This window comes from Phragmites australis, chromosome 17 (genome assembly GCF_958298935.1).
Source record: "Phragmites australis chromosome 17, lpPhrAust1.1, whole genome shotgun sequence".
Classification (NCBI taxonomy): domain Eukaryota; kingdom Viridiplantae; phylum Streptophyta; class Magnoliopsida; order Poales; family Poaceae; genus Phragmites; species Phragmites australis.
This window is the reverse complement of record NC_084937.1, coordinates 18,288,090-18,304,381: the sequence shown is the minus strand read 5'-3', so window position 1 is coordinate 18,304,381 and position 16,292 is coordinate 18,288,090. Positions and strand designations below refer to the sequence as shown.

At 46.1% G+C, this 16,292-nt stretch overlaps 1 protein-coding gene across 1 annotated transcript; it reads left to right on the top strand.

Moving 5' to 3' along the window:
- The first annotated feature begins 14,174 nt into the window (after nucleotides 1-14,174).
- LOC133897638 (transcription factor IBH1-like) lies at nucleotides 14,175-14,649 on the top strand. The gene has a single exon (XM_062338430.1). The coding sequence runs from the start codon at nucleotides 14,212-14,214 to the stop codon at nucleotides 14,446-14,448; it is 237 nt and encodes a 78-aa protein (XP_062194414.1). The 5' UTR covers nucleotides 14,175-14,211; the 3' UTR covers nucleotides 14,449-14,649.
- The last annotated feature ends 1,643 nt before the right edge of the window (nucleotides 14,650-16,292 follow it).

The following is a 16,292-nucleotide window of genomic DNA, read 5'->3' as shown; positions in this document are numbered from 1 at the left end:
GGTGGGCATGTGATTTTGGTCTGGGTATGGTGGTTGGTGGTTCGAGTTGGCACTTGTTCACATTGATATACTTGTTGTTACTTTTATATATGCTCAGTTGTTGGTTATGGCAGGGTAGTTTCATATATGTTGGTTAAGCTAGTTGCTCACACATACGTCCAGGTTGCTTACCGCTTAATTAACTTAATCATGATAATTCTGGCTACCAGCTTAATGCATGATCCTTGGAGTTGGGAATATATATATATACCCATACTGTGTAAGACTTGCAAGTACCTTCGTACTCAGGGTGCTGCCCTTAAGTTGATGCAGGTTCACAGGTTGGCAAGGAAGAGGCGGTGTTTGGCTACTTTGTGCCTGCCGATCAGGGTGGCGGGCAGGAGTAGCACATTCTACTCCGAACTCGGTGTTCTTGTTATGGAGCCTAAGGGCATGTGGCTCCATATCCTTTTGTTGTATAGTTTATTTTCTTCCGCTACGTAGATCTTTTGTTGGTTAGGAGTTGAGGGGTTTTGTCTCCTCCTAGCTCGCTTTTGTTGTAAATTATTGAAATCAGTTGCATGCTTAATATTTGTAATATAAATGTTTATTACTTGCTCTTTATTAAGCTGTGTTGTGATGCACTATGTTGGAGGCATGTGTTCCGATCCTTGGGCACAAAACACATGCCGGGACTGCCGGAATGGTATTCGGGTTAATCGTCGAGGTTGGATTATGAATAATGATCCGCCTGATGATTAATTTGAATACTGTTTGGACGGGTCCTCACAGGAGTTCGTCCACCCAACGTCTCGAGTAGCTCTTAAGCCGATCAAATACTCAGGTTTTGATCCCTTGCAGTACCATCCCATTTGACCTTTTGACCCACCCGTTGCTCTAGGGGTGTGCCACTGACATGTAGCGTATTTTGGTCCTGATCTCTTCGCAGTAGTATCTAAAAGCGCTATTGATTAACTGAATCCCGTTGTCCATGATTATGCGGTTTGGACTGATAAACCGCACTACCAGCCATTGTATGAACTTGATCGCTGCTGCGGCGGTGATCTTTCTAACTGGCACAGCCTCAATCCACTTAGTGAATTTATCGACTGCCATGAATAGATATTCAAAACCGCTAGGGGCCTTAGGGAACGATCCCACAATGTCGAGCCCCCAGACAGCGAAAGGCCAAGAGAGTGATATGGTTTGCAGTGCTTAGGCTAGTAGGTTGGTTTGTCGACTTTGGTACTAACATGGTTCATATCGTTTCACCAGCTCACAAGCATCCTGGAGAGCTGTGGACCAATAGTATCCTTGCCAGAACATTTTTCCGACTAGAGTGTGGTATGAAGCGTGGCTACCCCATATGCCTCCGTGGATATCATAGAGCAGCATGCTCCCCTCTTCCTACTTCAATAAAAGGCCCTTGCTCCCCCTGCGGTAAAGATGTCCATCCACTAGGGAGTATCTACAAGCTTACCGTGTGACCTTTTCTGCTGACGTATCATCATCAAGGATCGCTCGATTCTGAAGGTATGTGAAGATCTGATCTAGGTGGGAGTATCAGCAAGGCGTACAACAACTTCTGTGTCTGTGGGTGCCGAGCCTTTACGTCGTGTAGGACTTCACTGACGTAGTACATTGGTCACTAAAGACCTTCACACTTGACGACCAAGACCGCGCTCATGACATGTGGGGTAAGTGCAATATAGAGCAATAGCTCCTCATTGGTTGGGGAGCGGTTAGTACAGGAGGGGAAGAGAGGTACCTTTTGAGATCTTAGAAGGCCGCCTTCGCTTCTAGCGTCCACCGGAAGTTGTCGCTTTTCTTCAGCAGCTTGAAGAGCGGCAGCCCCTTCTCCCTCATTCTCGAGATGAACCTGCTCAAAGCTAACACGCACCCCATTAGTTTCTGGACCTCCTTTAACTTGGTTGGGGATCCCATCTGGTCGATGGCTCTGATCTTGTCTGGGTTTGCTTCTATTCCCTAACTAGACATGAGGAAATCGAGCAACTTCCCTGATGGGACTCTGAACATGCATTTCTCCAGGTTCAGCTTCATACGGTACTTCCGAAGGTTGTCGAACGTTTTCTGGAGGTCTGCAACTAGGTCGTCCTTGGTCTTGCTCTTTACAACCATGTCATCAACATATGCCTCGATATTTCTACAGAGTTGTGATTGAAGGATGAGCTGGATACATTGCTGGTAAGTGGCACCGGCACTTTTCAAACTAAAGGGCATTTTCACATAGCAAAAGACCCTGAAGGGCATAACAAAAGCAATTTTCTCCTCATCTACCCTATTCATACTAATCTGATAGTACCCCGAACAAGTATCTAAAAAGCTTAGCATATCGCTACCGGCAGTTGAGTCAACAAACTGGTCGATCCAGGGTAGAGGGAAGAGATCCTTCAGGCACATCTTGTTGAGGTCGGTGAAGTCGATGCATATCCTTTACTTATCATTAGGCTTTTGGACCATGACGGGGTTAACCAGCTATTCCGGGTACTGCACCTCTCGGATGAAGCCTGCTTCTAGGATCTTGGAGATCTCCTTACGAAGTGATTCCTTTCGGTTGGGTGTGAACTGACGCGCCTTTTGCTTGACTGGTTGCGCGTCAAATTGCAAAGACAACTTGTGATCGATCACGTCCCTAGGGACTCCTTGCATATCAGATGAACTCCAAGAAAAGACATCCATGTTCTCCTGGAGGAAAGTGATAAGAGCGAGTTCCTATTTGGGGTCCAGGCCAGTTCCTATTTGGACCGTCCTGGATGGGTCGACGTCGTCTAGTCAAACTGCCTTGAGTTGATCGTCAGGATTAACGATGACATGGATCTTCATCGGGTGACCACTGGGTCTAGCATTCTTAGGCTGTGACTAGGGAGTTAGCTCGACCATGTTGAGGCTCCTCTTGTCGCAGTGTTGGGCCATCTTTGGATTGCCCAAAACAGTGATGGCTCCCTTGGGACCAGGGATCTTGATTGCCTGGTATGCATAGTGGGCGACAGCCATTAACTGGGTCATTGCTGGTCGCCCTAGGATTGCATTTTAAGCAGTCTCGAAGCCCACCACGTCGAATAGGACCTTCTCGATCTTGAAGTTACTTAGCAAACCAAAGGTGTCGGGCAGCTTGATCTGCCCCAATTGCTTGGCCGAAGAGCTTAGGGTGATTTCGAAGAAGGGAGGAGATGAACACACTCCTCAGAATCTGCATGGCATCCAGGGCATCAGTGAAGAGGAGGTTGATAGAGCTCCCTCCATTGACCAGTACGTGCCCCATTCAGAGATTATGCACTGTGGGATCGACCACGATGGGGTAACGACCGGTGCGCTTGATGCATGTGGGGTGGTCCGCCTAGATGAAGGTGAGGGGTACCTTCGACCACTTTAGGCACGGATTCAGGCCCGGCATGGTCGCACATACCTCGTGGACCACCAACTTGTACTTCCTATTCGAGGAATATATTGCGACACCCCCAAAGATATAGTGGATCATGTGATCAGCCTACTAGAAGCCTAGAGACGACTGGTAGGGGTTGGCCCCATCCTCACCATCATCATTGCACATGGGCTTGCGTTTCCTAAGCTCTTGGTCGATGAGGCCTCACACGACCTTGCATTTGGGCAAGTCATGGGCGTCGGTATGGTGGATCGAGTAGTATCCTTTGCCCTTCTTCTAGTCCTTCTTCTCGAAGCGTCGGCGTGGTTGGCCGGTTTACTTGATAGCCATGACGTCGGGCAACCCAGCATTGTGCTTATTTTTCTTTATCTCCTTCTGGCTGACCCCTTTGGAAGAAGCGGGTGTTGTGGCTTCATGCCGATCTGCCCCTCTTGGGCCTCGATGGCTTGCGCACATTTGTCTATGAGCTCGAAGAGCTCAGTGGTGCTCCAGACTTCCTTGGTGGTCAGATTTTTGACAATCTTCTGGTATCTGACCCCCCCTCCGGAATGCTATGACCACGGACTCGTCCATAATCTTGGGAATGGTATTCCAGTATTCGGTGAAACGCCGGATGTAGTCTTGTAGTGGCTCACCATGCCACCGCCTGACCTGATACAAATCATCCTTGACCCCTGATCAAGCGTAGGTTCCCTAGAAGTTAGTGATGAACTGGTCGCACAAATCTTCCCAGGACCGAACCAACCCGCGGGGGAGGTTCATCAGCCATGATCATGCTGAACCAGCTAGGGCGGTCGGGAAATAGTTTGCCATGACCTTCCCGTCATCTCTCGTGGCCTACACCATGGTTGTGTAGATCTGCAGGAACTCCTCTGGGTTGGTTGAGCCATCGTATTTTTCGGCTAGGACTGGCCAGAACTTGTCTGGCCAGCGCACCTCTCTTAGCCGGGCAGAAAAAGCGTTGTACCCTGTCCCTTAACAAGGAGCCACTCGCCGTTGGGCAACTGCACACGCTCAGGGGGAGAGCGAGCTGACGAAGGAGTCTGACACCTCTCTACGAGGGAAAGGTGAGTGACAGGGTCGCTTGCCCTTTTCTTGCTCTCGTCGGGCGTAGTCCTCCTATTTCCGGGTGGACCTTTGGCCCCGGATTATGTTGCCAAGTCACACAGGTCAGCAGGTGGACTATCCCGACGCGGTGGGGGTCTCATCGTACTCCCTGCCACTGAGGAAGCCCATGTTTCCTCCCGCCATGGAGCTGAGTACGAGCCCTGCTGGCCACCATCCAGATTGTCCCTTATGGTGGATGGGGTGGTGGCTGCCATGGTCTGGCATCGGGCGACCTCTACCAAGAGTGCGAGATCGCATAGTTATAGCGCTACCAGTGAACCCTCCGGTACCGCCACTAGTGGGTGGCCAAGAAGTACTCGCGTAGTATGTAAGTTCTACTGGGGGTCATGGTCTCATAGTCGAGCTGCTGACCGTGGAGCGGTGAGACATCTTGAGGGGGAGCCCCCGATGCTTGCGTTCCGTGTGCGGTGCGACAACCCTGAAGACAATGCGGCCAAGGTTTCAACCTCATGCGCTCGTTCCTCCAAGTGGCGTTGTTGTTTCTGGGGCAATATATGACCATCTCCATGCCTGACGTCGAGCTGGTTTCCCTCTTATCCTACGGCCTGGGGCTCACCTTCAGTTCCCACAGCACTAGCGTCGCTGTTGCCCCCCGCTACATAGGCTACCATGCAAACTTCACATTTGGTCTTGGAGTCCTTGGACTCCGGCTTGGTGTCCCACGCTTGGAGCACACTGGGCTCATCTGGGTCGTATCCCATGACAAAAACCTCGTGACGGTTAGGGTCTTCAGAACGGGACTCTACAACCATCATGGATCCAGATGTGGGTAGCCCAACCATAGTCTCCAAATATGAAGAAAACGAGAAAAATGTGCCCCTACCTAGAGTGCCAGCTGTCGGGGGATGATCCCTGACAATGAATCCGGGGTATACTGGATTACGGACGCATTGATCCACATTTCAAGTGGGTGTATATCGAATTGGACTCAAGAACACAAGGATTTATCCAGGTTCAGGCTTCCCGTGGGATAACAGCCTTACGTCATATGTATTGTCTTATGGATTGGGTGAACTTGTTGCAGAGTGTGTTTCATATCTCTACAAGCCGGGTCTTCACTCCTTTATATACTAGCAAAAATATGTGCATACAAACGGACCGTACCAAAATAGGTGATAGACCTATGTCTGACGAAACCTAGCTATTCCTAGCTCATCATGATGATGGGTAAGCACACCCACCTTGCTCTCGTCATCCTGCACGCCCTGTACCATCACCGAACGCTGTGATGCTCACTCGTCAGGCCATCCCGCAACATTAAATGCTACGGGGCGGGACACTGTAACACCACGCCGCCCCACGACCATGCTTCGTCGAAAAAGAGCGCTTGGGGATGGAAAATACTCGAGTAGGCAATATTAAATGAGACTTGACTGGTTAGATGAGTACCTATCCAGCAAGGGCTAGTCGCGGGATTTTGCTCTGTGGCCAGGGGGTTGGTCGCATGAGACTTGCTCTAGTCACACGATGAGGCCGCGGTCTTGACAACACCTACTATCGGTTAATATTTGGTAGTGTGGGGCCCACCTCGTAGGACACCCTTATCTATTACATCGACACTCCGGTATATCGAGAATTACCGTTTTCATTTTCATCCCTAGTCCATGTGGTAAACCTGCCCATCCAGTTCAAGTCCTAGACTTGTACATCTAAAAGCATTGCAAAAATTATTCTCTACCATGATGAAGTAGACTAGGACTAAACATGTAGACATATTTCTATGAGAAGCATATATCTTCTGTAGAACGGGACTATAATACTGCGTGCGTGTAGGTTTAGCATGCAGCAGCACCAAAGTGCCCAGGATACAAATATGCACACGAGAGTAAAATTTTGCATTTAATGTGTCTGGCACTAGCAGTATGTAGGCATGAATAATAACACAACAAGGGTCTGGTAAAAATTTAGAGACAGGAATAAGCAGCATAAAAAACTACAAGGGAAAAATGATGAACACCCCAACATTGAGTATAATAGCGTTATCTTCTAAAGAATCTTGAAGAGCTTCACATCCATGAGATTCCATCAGACACCAGAGAGCCTATACAAAAACCAAACAATGAGCAGACTTGTTGCTCTTCATAAAAATAAAAATTTTGTTATGTACCTACTATATCATGCTATCTTTGTTCAATGACAACAAGATCTGTTATATACTTGCCCATCAGATTAAGTTCTTGGAGTATCTCTGCAACCAGGTCTGCTCCATCAACTGGCTCTGATACTAATTGTAGGATCAAGAATGACGATTAGAGTGGGGTGAATAGGCACCTTACCAATTTCTTCTGAAATGGATGATCTTTTTCTAATCTTTCACCTAACGTGTCTCAAAATAACATATGAAAACAAAAACTCAAGAGAAACACGTTGCACCAAAAGACCCTCTAAAAAAGTATGGCTCTCATGGATAGAATTGAACACTATGTTCCATTGAAAACTAATCCATACGTCATTGCACACAAAAGCATGCAATTTGAGAAATAAACATTTAAATCCAAAGAGATAGTCACCAGGTGAAGAAAAACTCTTCGAGTTGATGATTTAGAGGCAAGAGAATTCAAGATCAATTCTGAATATGAATTTTATGCCTCTAGCAATAAGAAAAATCACTTCGACATGGTGAAAAATATCAGCTCTCAAAACAAAACTAAAATCATAATGAAAACTGAAAAACTCGCACCGAAACAAGAGAGCAATAGAGAGAAACTAGAAGGAGATGAAAACAAGCATAAGAGACAACTTGAACTTCATTGCTTGCAAATGACAACCATATTTTCGGAAGATTATAAAGTATTTTATATAAAAAAATTCTCACCTAATACATAGACTAAGCACCCATCTCTCTCCTACAATCTTACTACATAACTCTTAAATAGCTAGCTCAAAGAACTCCACCAGCCCTCTCCCTCTATTTATAGGACTAGGGAGGCTTCTTGGCCCTTAAGTTTCCTTATTCCCAAAATACTCCTCACTTCCAAGTTGCATCCATCACTTACACATCATAAGACAAGCATACACGTATCTCTAACTCCATTATGGATTAGTCAAAATCAAAATCCTCAGTTGAAAGCAGATGACAAAAAAATCATGAACACCGGATGATCCAGCGTGTATTGCCCTCTGTTCTCCGAACCATCCGGCGTGTGCAATACCTACGTCACTGACACACTTTTGGAAAACCCTTCGTTGTGCACACCTTCAATCGCTGGACTATCCGATGTGTATATCCTCACCAGACAAAATTTGTATCCCCTCTAGAAAAATTAGTCCGACGTGCACATCCTCCATCACCGGATCATCCTGCGTATAGAATCACACCAAACACGCTTTGCAACGTCTCTAGAAAAATTAATCCAACGTGTTGTGCTGCCCATCGCCGAATCATCCGATGTTTTAATTAATTTTCTCTACTGAGTCAAAACCCTTCGGCGTGCAATCTTCCTGAGCGTCGGACCATGTGATGTGTTCATTTCACTAGATGTTGGACCATCCGGTGAGTTAAATTTTTCTAGACTCAGAGACAAAAATAACAACTCAATTTTTCTCTACAACTTTAATTAGTTATGATCATAATTACAATATATAGACATACTCATTCAATCCTAAAATAATTAAACATCAACAACCTTATCAATCACTCATCACATATAAACGAATATACATTTCAACTTGGTTTCTCAAATTCTAACCATTTTACACATGACGACGCTTGTCAACCAATCAATCCACCTGTCTTGATATCAATTTCAGCAAGAAAGTTGCAAGGATAATATCTATAGTCAGCAAAAATGAAGGATAATTTTATATATAACTTTAGAAGTTCATAGAGTGGGAGCTTAATTATCAGTCTCAACAAGACTTTTCTAGCCATCACGGCGGATAGGTGCGTGGTACCGAGTAACAAATCCGATCTCTCCCTTAAAAGTAGCTCATTGTACATGTTCCCCTACTGGCCTCTTGTGAGATATTTAAGTTCAGTGGATGGCCTGCTCTCTTGATCAAGTGGTCCAAACCCTTTCCTTTGTAGACGCCCCTTACATCCCTCTTCAGGTGTGGAGGATGTTGAGGCACCTAGTGTTGTCGCACTACGCTGGCCTTGAATCGTGATGATTTTCGTGGTGGTCGGACTTTCTGCCCTGGTGCCATCTACCACATATAGAAATAAAACAATACAGTGAGCATAACATGTCACTTTCAGATATAAAATATTATCAGATCATCACATATTGATTTGATAATTAGACCTAGCTACAAGTGCTAAAGCCACAACAACAGCAAAGTTTCACATGCAGACCAGATACATTAGATCCTGCATGATGTACATGAATAAAAGAGAAAAACAAACTGAAAGCTAACCATTCACACTTTAATAATTAAAACGGCTTGCCGTTGATTGGGATCGTATCGGATTATCTAAGACATATACATCAGTGAGAATACCATAATATGTTATCATTTTCCCTTTATGTGGACCCTCAACACACACTCCGATGTTCTAAGCTTTTCGACCTTCATCGCGCGCCTTGTAAAAAAATCTAACCCCACCAACAATGCATCCCTTTCTGCACTTTCTTATGCGGGCCAATTGCTAGAGCATATAAACAACCAGACACTTGGATTGACCCTTGGTTGCGCAGGTCTATCACCTAGATGCCATAAACAACATAAGTTAGATAATGCAAACCATCCATCCACTTGTGTTTTATGCGTGTAAATGAACCAAGTGACTCTTTGGCGAAACCATGTAGCGAACTCTTTGCGCTGCCTATCTGAAACATTCCCCACACCTTCTACTATAAGGGCATCCTCATGCTCACTATAGTGCGTTGTGCTTATCATCTCAAATTATGACAAGTTAAAATAAGGTGCAATGCTCATTGTGCCTGGATTTAGTTTATATGAGTTGAGCCTGCTTAGTGTGCTTGTTTATTGTTAGCTCATTGTATACTAGTACAACCTCCTGCTAGGTACTGGTAATTCTACAAATTGTTGAATTGGATCACTATCCACTCCTCAGAGAAACAAATTGCAAGCTCACAATAAATACGTTTTTAATTATCAAAGCTTGTTCCTGTTATCGTGGACAAGGTCAGAACAGGCCTGTGGTCTTATAAACAAGCGCAAGGAACATATTTAATTTCACATAAACTTGGAACTAGTTTCAGAGCTTGTTCCTAGCGCTCCTAATTGTATCCAAAGTACAGATATGATTTCACACAAAAGCAAACAAAATCGGAATAAACAAGCACAAACTTCGGGTGCTCATGTCAAGGTAGCTTCAATCACGGAGCAAGCAACTTTTGTCAAAACAAACTACAGATAGAGCCACACAATTCATGAAGTTCTATTGCTCAGATCGGGATTTAAGTTTGGAACCCTCATCAAATCGCAGCAAGAGTGGATTGTAACAGGAGGGAGTAGTATAATCATAATGTCATAGCAGACTAAGCATGTCTAAGTTAATTAGGGTTCTTGTGGTGGAACCAGCTCACTGGACTAGAGTTCTAGACTTAGCATGTGTACTCGTATTTTCTTAGAATTAAATCTTAAGAGAAATAGTATATGCACACGTAGATGTGTTTAGTGATCAAAACGTATGCTCATGTCACATGAAGTAATGTTTTCAATCTTGTTCAGATGTATGCTAGATATGTCCACATGGGTATATGTAGGCGTGAGTGCGAGCTAGCGGCCAACTTACTTAAAAAAATAATCATAATATCATAGATTTAGATATTTTTAAGCACATGTGTGACCAAATTTAGAACATGATTGCACGTAGCCTAGGCTGGCAAATAAAACGGGAAACGGAGCGATGGAGGCGAGTATGCGTCAAGTCTTTAACACCAGTGTCCAACATGCATGTGTCACTGTTTATTAGGCCAGCAACTATATATGTACTACATTAACACAGATCTCGCGATGAATTATCGGACAGCTCAGTTCGATGCGACCCTTACTGTACTCGACTTGCTAGATGGTATCGAGGGCTAGCTGGGCTCGAGGCCAGTAGCAGCAGCTGGAAGTAGGTGTAGGCAGATAGCCGTGTATGTGCGTTAGAGATGGCCAAATAGGTCTATCGACCGGTTCGGCACAAGCCTGTTCAGGTATGATTTGGCTACGGTATGATTTAAATGGCTCGGCTACTGTAATAGGTCGTGCTGTACTAGCCTACGTGTCTCCTCTTGACTCACGGCATGGCCTGTCAGTCACCGTACCATACTGGGTCAGCTCGGGCACAATTATGGTCTGGCGGCACGGTCGGTCGGCCTAGTGGGCATGACAGGCATGGCGGTCCGATGGCGCACGGGCGGCCAGTCGGCACAGCCGGCTCGAAAAAATTAAAAAAATAGCTATAAATTTAAAAATATATAGAAAATAGATAAAATGAGATAAAAATAGAAATTAGATAAATAAATAGCTACAAAATTAAAAAATATATAAAAAATAGAAAATAGCCAGACCCATACGTGCCGGGCCGAATCGTGCCTGGCCGTGCCATGCCATGTCCGTAATGACCTGACTCAACCGGCCCGGACCTAGCTACAAGTGCTAAAGCCACAACAACAGCAAAGTTTCACATGCACGGCCTATGACCTCATTCCGTGCCGTACCTAGGCCGTGCCTACAGTATCGTGTCTCGGACCGATCCAATAGATACGATCTATTTCAACATCTTTAATATGCGCCGTCCCGTCCCATTACCAACCGCTGGCATCACGAGCCAACCAGGTGAAAAAGGCAATTGCACCAACAATGCTAGGTGCTTAAAAAAATATTAAGCACCTATATAAAGTTATAATTTTAATGCAAACAAAGATTATAGAGATATTTAAATATCTTGTTAGCACTACAAATAGTTATGCTTAAGTAAGAATCTTGCTCTCTATCTAAAAACTTGTAATATTGTGGTTGAGGAAAAAAACCTAGTTTTTCCATAAACACTCCATTGTATATACCTGTCCAAATGGGCTTGTCGGGTTGGTCTGACACGAGCCCAGCTAGGCACGGCCTGACTAAGCATACGGGTCGTGTCATGCTAGCATACGTACCGGAGGCGCGGCCCACGACACGACCCGTGGCCGATCGTGCCATGCTGGGTTGGTCTGGGCACGGTTGCGGTATGACATGCCAGCTGGGTGGGGAGGGGCGGCTGGACGGAGGTGGAGGTGGGGGTGGCGAGGCGACCGGGCGACCGGAGGCGGGATGGGGGTGGCCGGGGTAGGGGCAGGGATTGCCGAGCGACACGGATAGGGGCGACGATGAGGGTGACCAGGCGGGACGGGTCGACCAGGGCAAGGACGATCGGGGCTAGATGGTGGTGGCTAGGCCGGACCGGGCTGGATGGCGGTGGTCAGGCCGAACTGAGCCATGCCAATACGCCGTGCCAACGCATCGGCCGATGCACGACCTTGCTAGCCATGCTATGTTGACCTAGTCCGCCTACCCCTCGGGCCGTGTCATGCCTCGAACCGGCTTAGTAGATACGGTCCAGTGGCCGACACTAGTATATCCTCTCACCGTACAACCGTACGTCGATCGCAGCCCAACGCCACGCGTGCCGGCCACTCTCTCTCTCCTCGTTTCGTCCTCTCTCGCGAGTCGCGTACAGGGTGCGGAGTGTGCGCATCCCGGTCGGCCAGCCGGTCCGCCCGTACCTGCCTGATCCATCCCCGCGATCGCGATCGCGATCTGAGAATCCCATCCGCTTTGCTTCGCCGCGCCGGCACCGCGATCACGGCGATCGCGATCTGAGAATCCCATCCGTTTTGCTTCGCCGCGCCGGCCAACTCGAGCGTCACGCATGCATGTTACGTAAGCGCGAGCCGACCGGCGTGCGCACCTCCGGCCGGCTGGCCGGGCTCCTCGTGTATGCATATCGCATGGTACCCCCCCCCCCCCCCCCAGCACGCCGCGGCGCCGCAACTACTGGTAGATAGCACGTATCGGCCGGTGCGCGCGGTAGCTCCCACTCGCGACCAGCATGCAGCCACGCGGGCACATGCAAGACCAAGACCACGTCGCCGTTCGGAGCCGCACGCGCCGTGCTTTGACGTGCTGATTCTGTCTCGCGGGCGCGGCTTGCTTTATTAGTGGCGGGGTGGGTAAGTGGGTTGCAGCTGGCCTGGCATGATGACGGCTCCACAGCCCGGTGGCCGGAGGAATGCAAGGCATTCAAGGTCGCCGGCCGGCTAGCTTTGTACACCTTGGGGCGCGCCGATGTGCGCTAGCTGGAAACAGTTCGCTTGGATGCAAGGCAGCAGAGGGCAGAGTACAAGATTGAGGATATGCCAAGCAGAGACGGAGCAGGGAGGGGCTAGCAGGAGCCCTGGCCTCCCTTATGACTGATGTTCCTCTATATCACACAAATTTTTTATGAATAATAATAAAATTCTTTTATTTGGTACCTCTAATACTCAATTTATCCTAATTAGCTCTCCTTTGATTTTTTTTTAGTTCCGTCCGTATACCAACGTGCCACTTTTAGAAATTTGCCTGCATGTTAATGTTTCTAAATATCCACGTACCTACAACGAAATTCTACGTTGACTTGTCTCGGAGGAATAGTTTAGTAACATTATAATGAACTTTTAAAATATATTGCAATACAAATATATGGTCAAAAATGTATTCTTTCGAACGACATCTATAACAACAATTAGATATTATGTGGACTAGTGTACAGCACCATTCAAAATTACTCAGACTAACCTAGTAAAGTTTTCGAAAATGGCACTCATGATGTACTCGTGCATACTCCCTATTTCCCAACCTCTTTTGCTCTCCAAACATATCATAAATTGGTGAACATAGTATAGCTTTAGCCTGTTCCGGTCTCATCCATCCACGGTGCGACATACGACGTGAAACAAACTCCACAATTTGATGTCATAGCTCGTAGCTGCAATCAACACGATCGTATAACCGAAACGCAGGGCAGGGCAGGGCACGAATAGTCAGCATGGAATCTATGAACATGGATGCCGTCTTGGTCCAAACACATAAAAAAAAGACCAATCCTATTCTTCAACCGACTAAAATTAAAAAAAATCAAACGACGTTAGATGATCCAACGACTCATAACTGTCTTTGACCTCACATCCACGCTCGTCCCGCTCCACCTCACCGTACCCTTACCTCCTGCGCACCTATAACTGTTTCCGACGGTATTCTTTCCACCGGATTCACATCCGCCATCCACACTATGCTAGCCACTCTATTTTCACGTTCTCCTGCCGTTGTCACCTCGCTACACCACTAAACCGTTACTCACTTTCGATCCGACTGCTACATCTTTCTCTAAATATGACACCTCAAACCACCTCAAACCACCCACAGAACCCCTAATCCGGTAGCAGTGTGTTCACACCCGCGACTCAAACGTAGGAAGTGTGTAAAAAAAATCGCAAATAATGAGGGAGGGGCAAAACGGGAATAAAAAGATCTGGCACTAAATTCTCCGGTTCTTGGGCGATCAGAGAGCTGCCAGACACGTGTGCAGGACAGGCGTGGCGTCCACGCAGGGGCCCACGCTACGCGACAAGCCACAGCTCACCGGCCCTTTTGCATCTAACCCCCTACCGAAAATGATAGCTCCTCAAAAGGCCCCTTCCGCCTCTATTTATTCCACCAGCTCAGCTCTCCCCCGTACACCACACACGTCGTCACGTACGATTCTTCGTCTGGCATTTCTTGTTGCCATGGTGGGGAGGCGGCGGCGGGCGGCGGCGATGGCGGTGAGCCGGAAGGTGCGGGAACTGCGGCGGCTGGTGCCCGGCGGCGCGGCGGTGCCGGCCGACCGGCTGCTCCTCCGCACCGCCGACTACATCGTGCGGCTCCGGGCGAGGGTCGAGCTCCTCAGGGCGCTCTCCGAGCTGATCTGCGCGCACCAGGGCGGCGGCCATGCCGACGGTGACGAAGCCGGCCCTCTGGCTTAGCTGCACGCGAATATGCATGTGCGCGTATACTTATATAATTAATGTGATGTATAGGTCATCGATCTAATTAAGTTTTGTACGCAGATGCATGGATTATTCACTATATTGTAACGATGTGTATATATAGGTACGTATAGCCGTACAAATATGTCATTTAATTTGTATGTTCCATATATATAGGGGTATATTCAGTTTTGTTTATTTCATCTCTCTTTTAAAAAAATATTTTCGGCCATTTATATTCTTTGTATAATAGTATGCAATGTTGTTGTTTGATTGAGCTAGAGTGGTTTCTCGAGATGTTTGGCCTATTTCTTCCATACAAGTTGTCAGTGTAGTTGTTTTCTGAACAACGTTTGTAGTTTCGATGATAAATATCTACTGTTAAAGTGAGAGTAGTTGTGATTGATTTATGATTATATGCGAGATGGACTACTAGCCATGAAGTTATATTATTATAGCATAGATACATCCTTTCCTCTTGCTAGAATTAATTTCCAGGTCTATGTAAATTAAGTTTGTTCCATACTTCGTACACAGTTTCTATAATTTCGGCCAAACTGTTTTTGTTTTAAGCAGTTAACTTACAAACCGGAAGTAATGAGTTTTTTGCGAACTAAAAAACTGGAACAAGGAGGAAGGCACAAGCTGCAAGTAATAATTAGTTGCTTCTAAAGAATACGGTGTTGGGAGCTAAAAGCCTAATCGTATGATTATATAGGCCTAATGAGTTTTTGTTTTTCGAATTTTCGCCGGTCCTTGTTTCAATTTCGCACGGTAGTATAGTAGCATGATGAGATGTGAGCTGGAAATTGGCTGTATCCACACACATATGCACCAATTTGCTTAGCTGGTCTTATTTAATTCAAATATCCTATTCCATGTTTATGTTTCTTTCACAACAATGCCTGGTTTTTCTTGAAGGACTATGGTTTGTTTGTTGCATGGAAAAGTTGCACATCTTTAGGAACAATGTTTGCTTAGCCACACATGTATAAAAAATGATTTTTTACAAAATAGACTATATATATGTGGGATTTTACTCTATTTCCAGTGATTTTTTACAAAATAGACTATGTATAAAAAATGATTTTTACTCTATTTCCACACACACACACACACACACACACACACACACACACACACACACACACACACACACACACACACACATATATATATATATTAATGGTCATCAATTGTATAAAATGCACAAGTTAGTTGTGGCAAATCCGATTGAACTCCACCGTTCATCTGAGTTGATTAAATGGTCACCGTACAAAGTTAGACTCTGTTCCTTCTTCCAAACACTACATCATAACAAGTCATTAGTGACGTGTCATAATAGTCATTAATAATGCGTAAATTACGTGTTACTCCTATCGTGTCACTAAATATGACACACTAGTGATGCGTAACATAGGACGTGCGTCACTATCTTATGACGCCTATGACCTATGGGCAGGTCTTTAGTGACGCTTGACAACGACACGTGCCACTAAAGCTTCAACATTAGTGACTACTGTGCACAGAAGCATGCACTAAAGACTATCTTTAGTGACAAGGATCAAGAATGTGCGTCTCACTAAAGACCATCTTTAGTGACGGAGTGAAGTCTTCACATGTCACTAAAGACCTTCTTTAGTGACACAGTGAAGTCTTCACGCGTCACAAATGTGTTGACCTCCCTTCCCCAAGTTTTCCTATTTCCTTGGTTGCATTCTGAAGCAAAGTCAGGATTTAGCAGCTATCTTCTCATGCAAGCATTACACACCAGAATATATAGATGCATCATAGCAGCAAACATCCACCATACCGACCACATCGACATCATGTAACATATC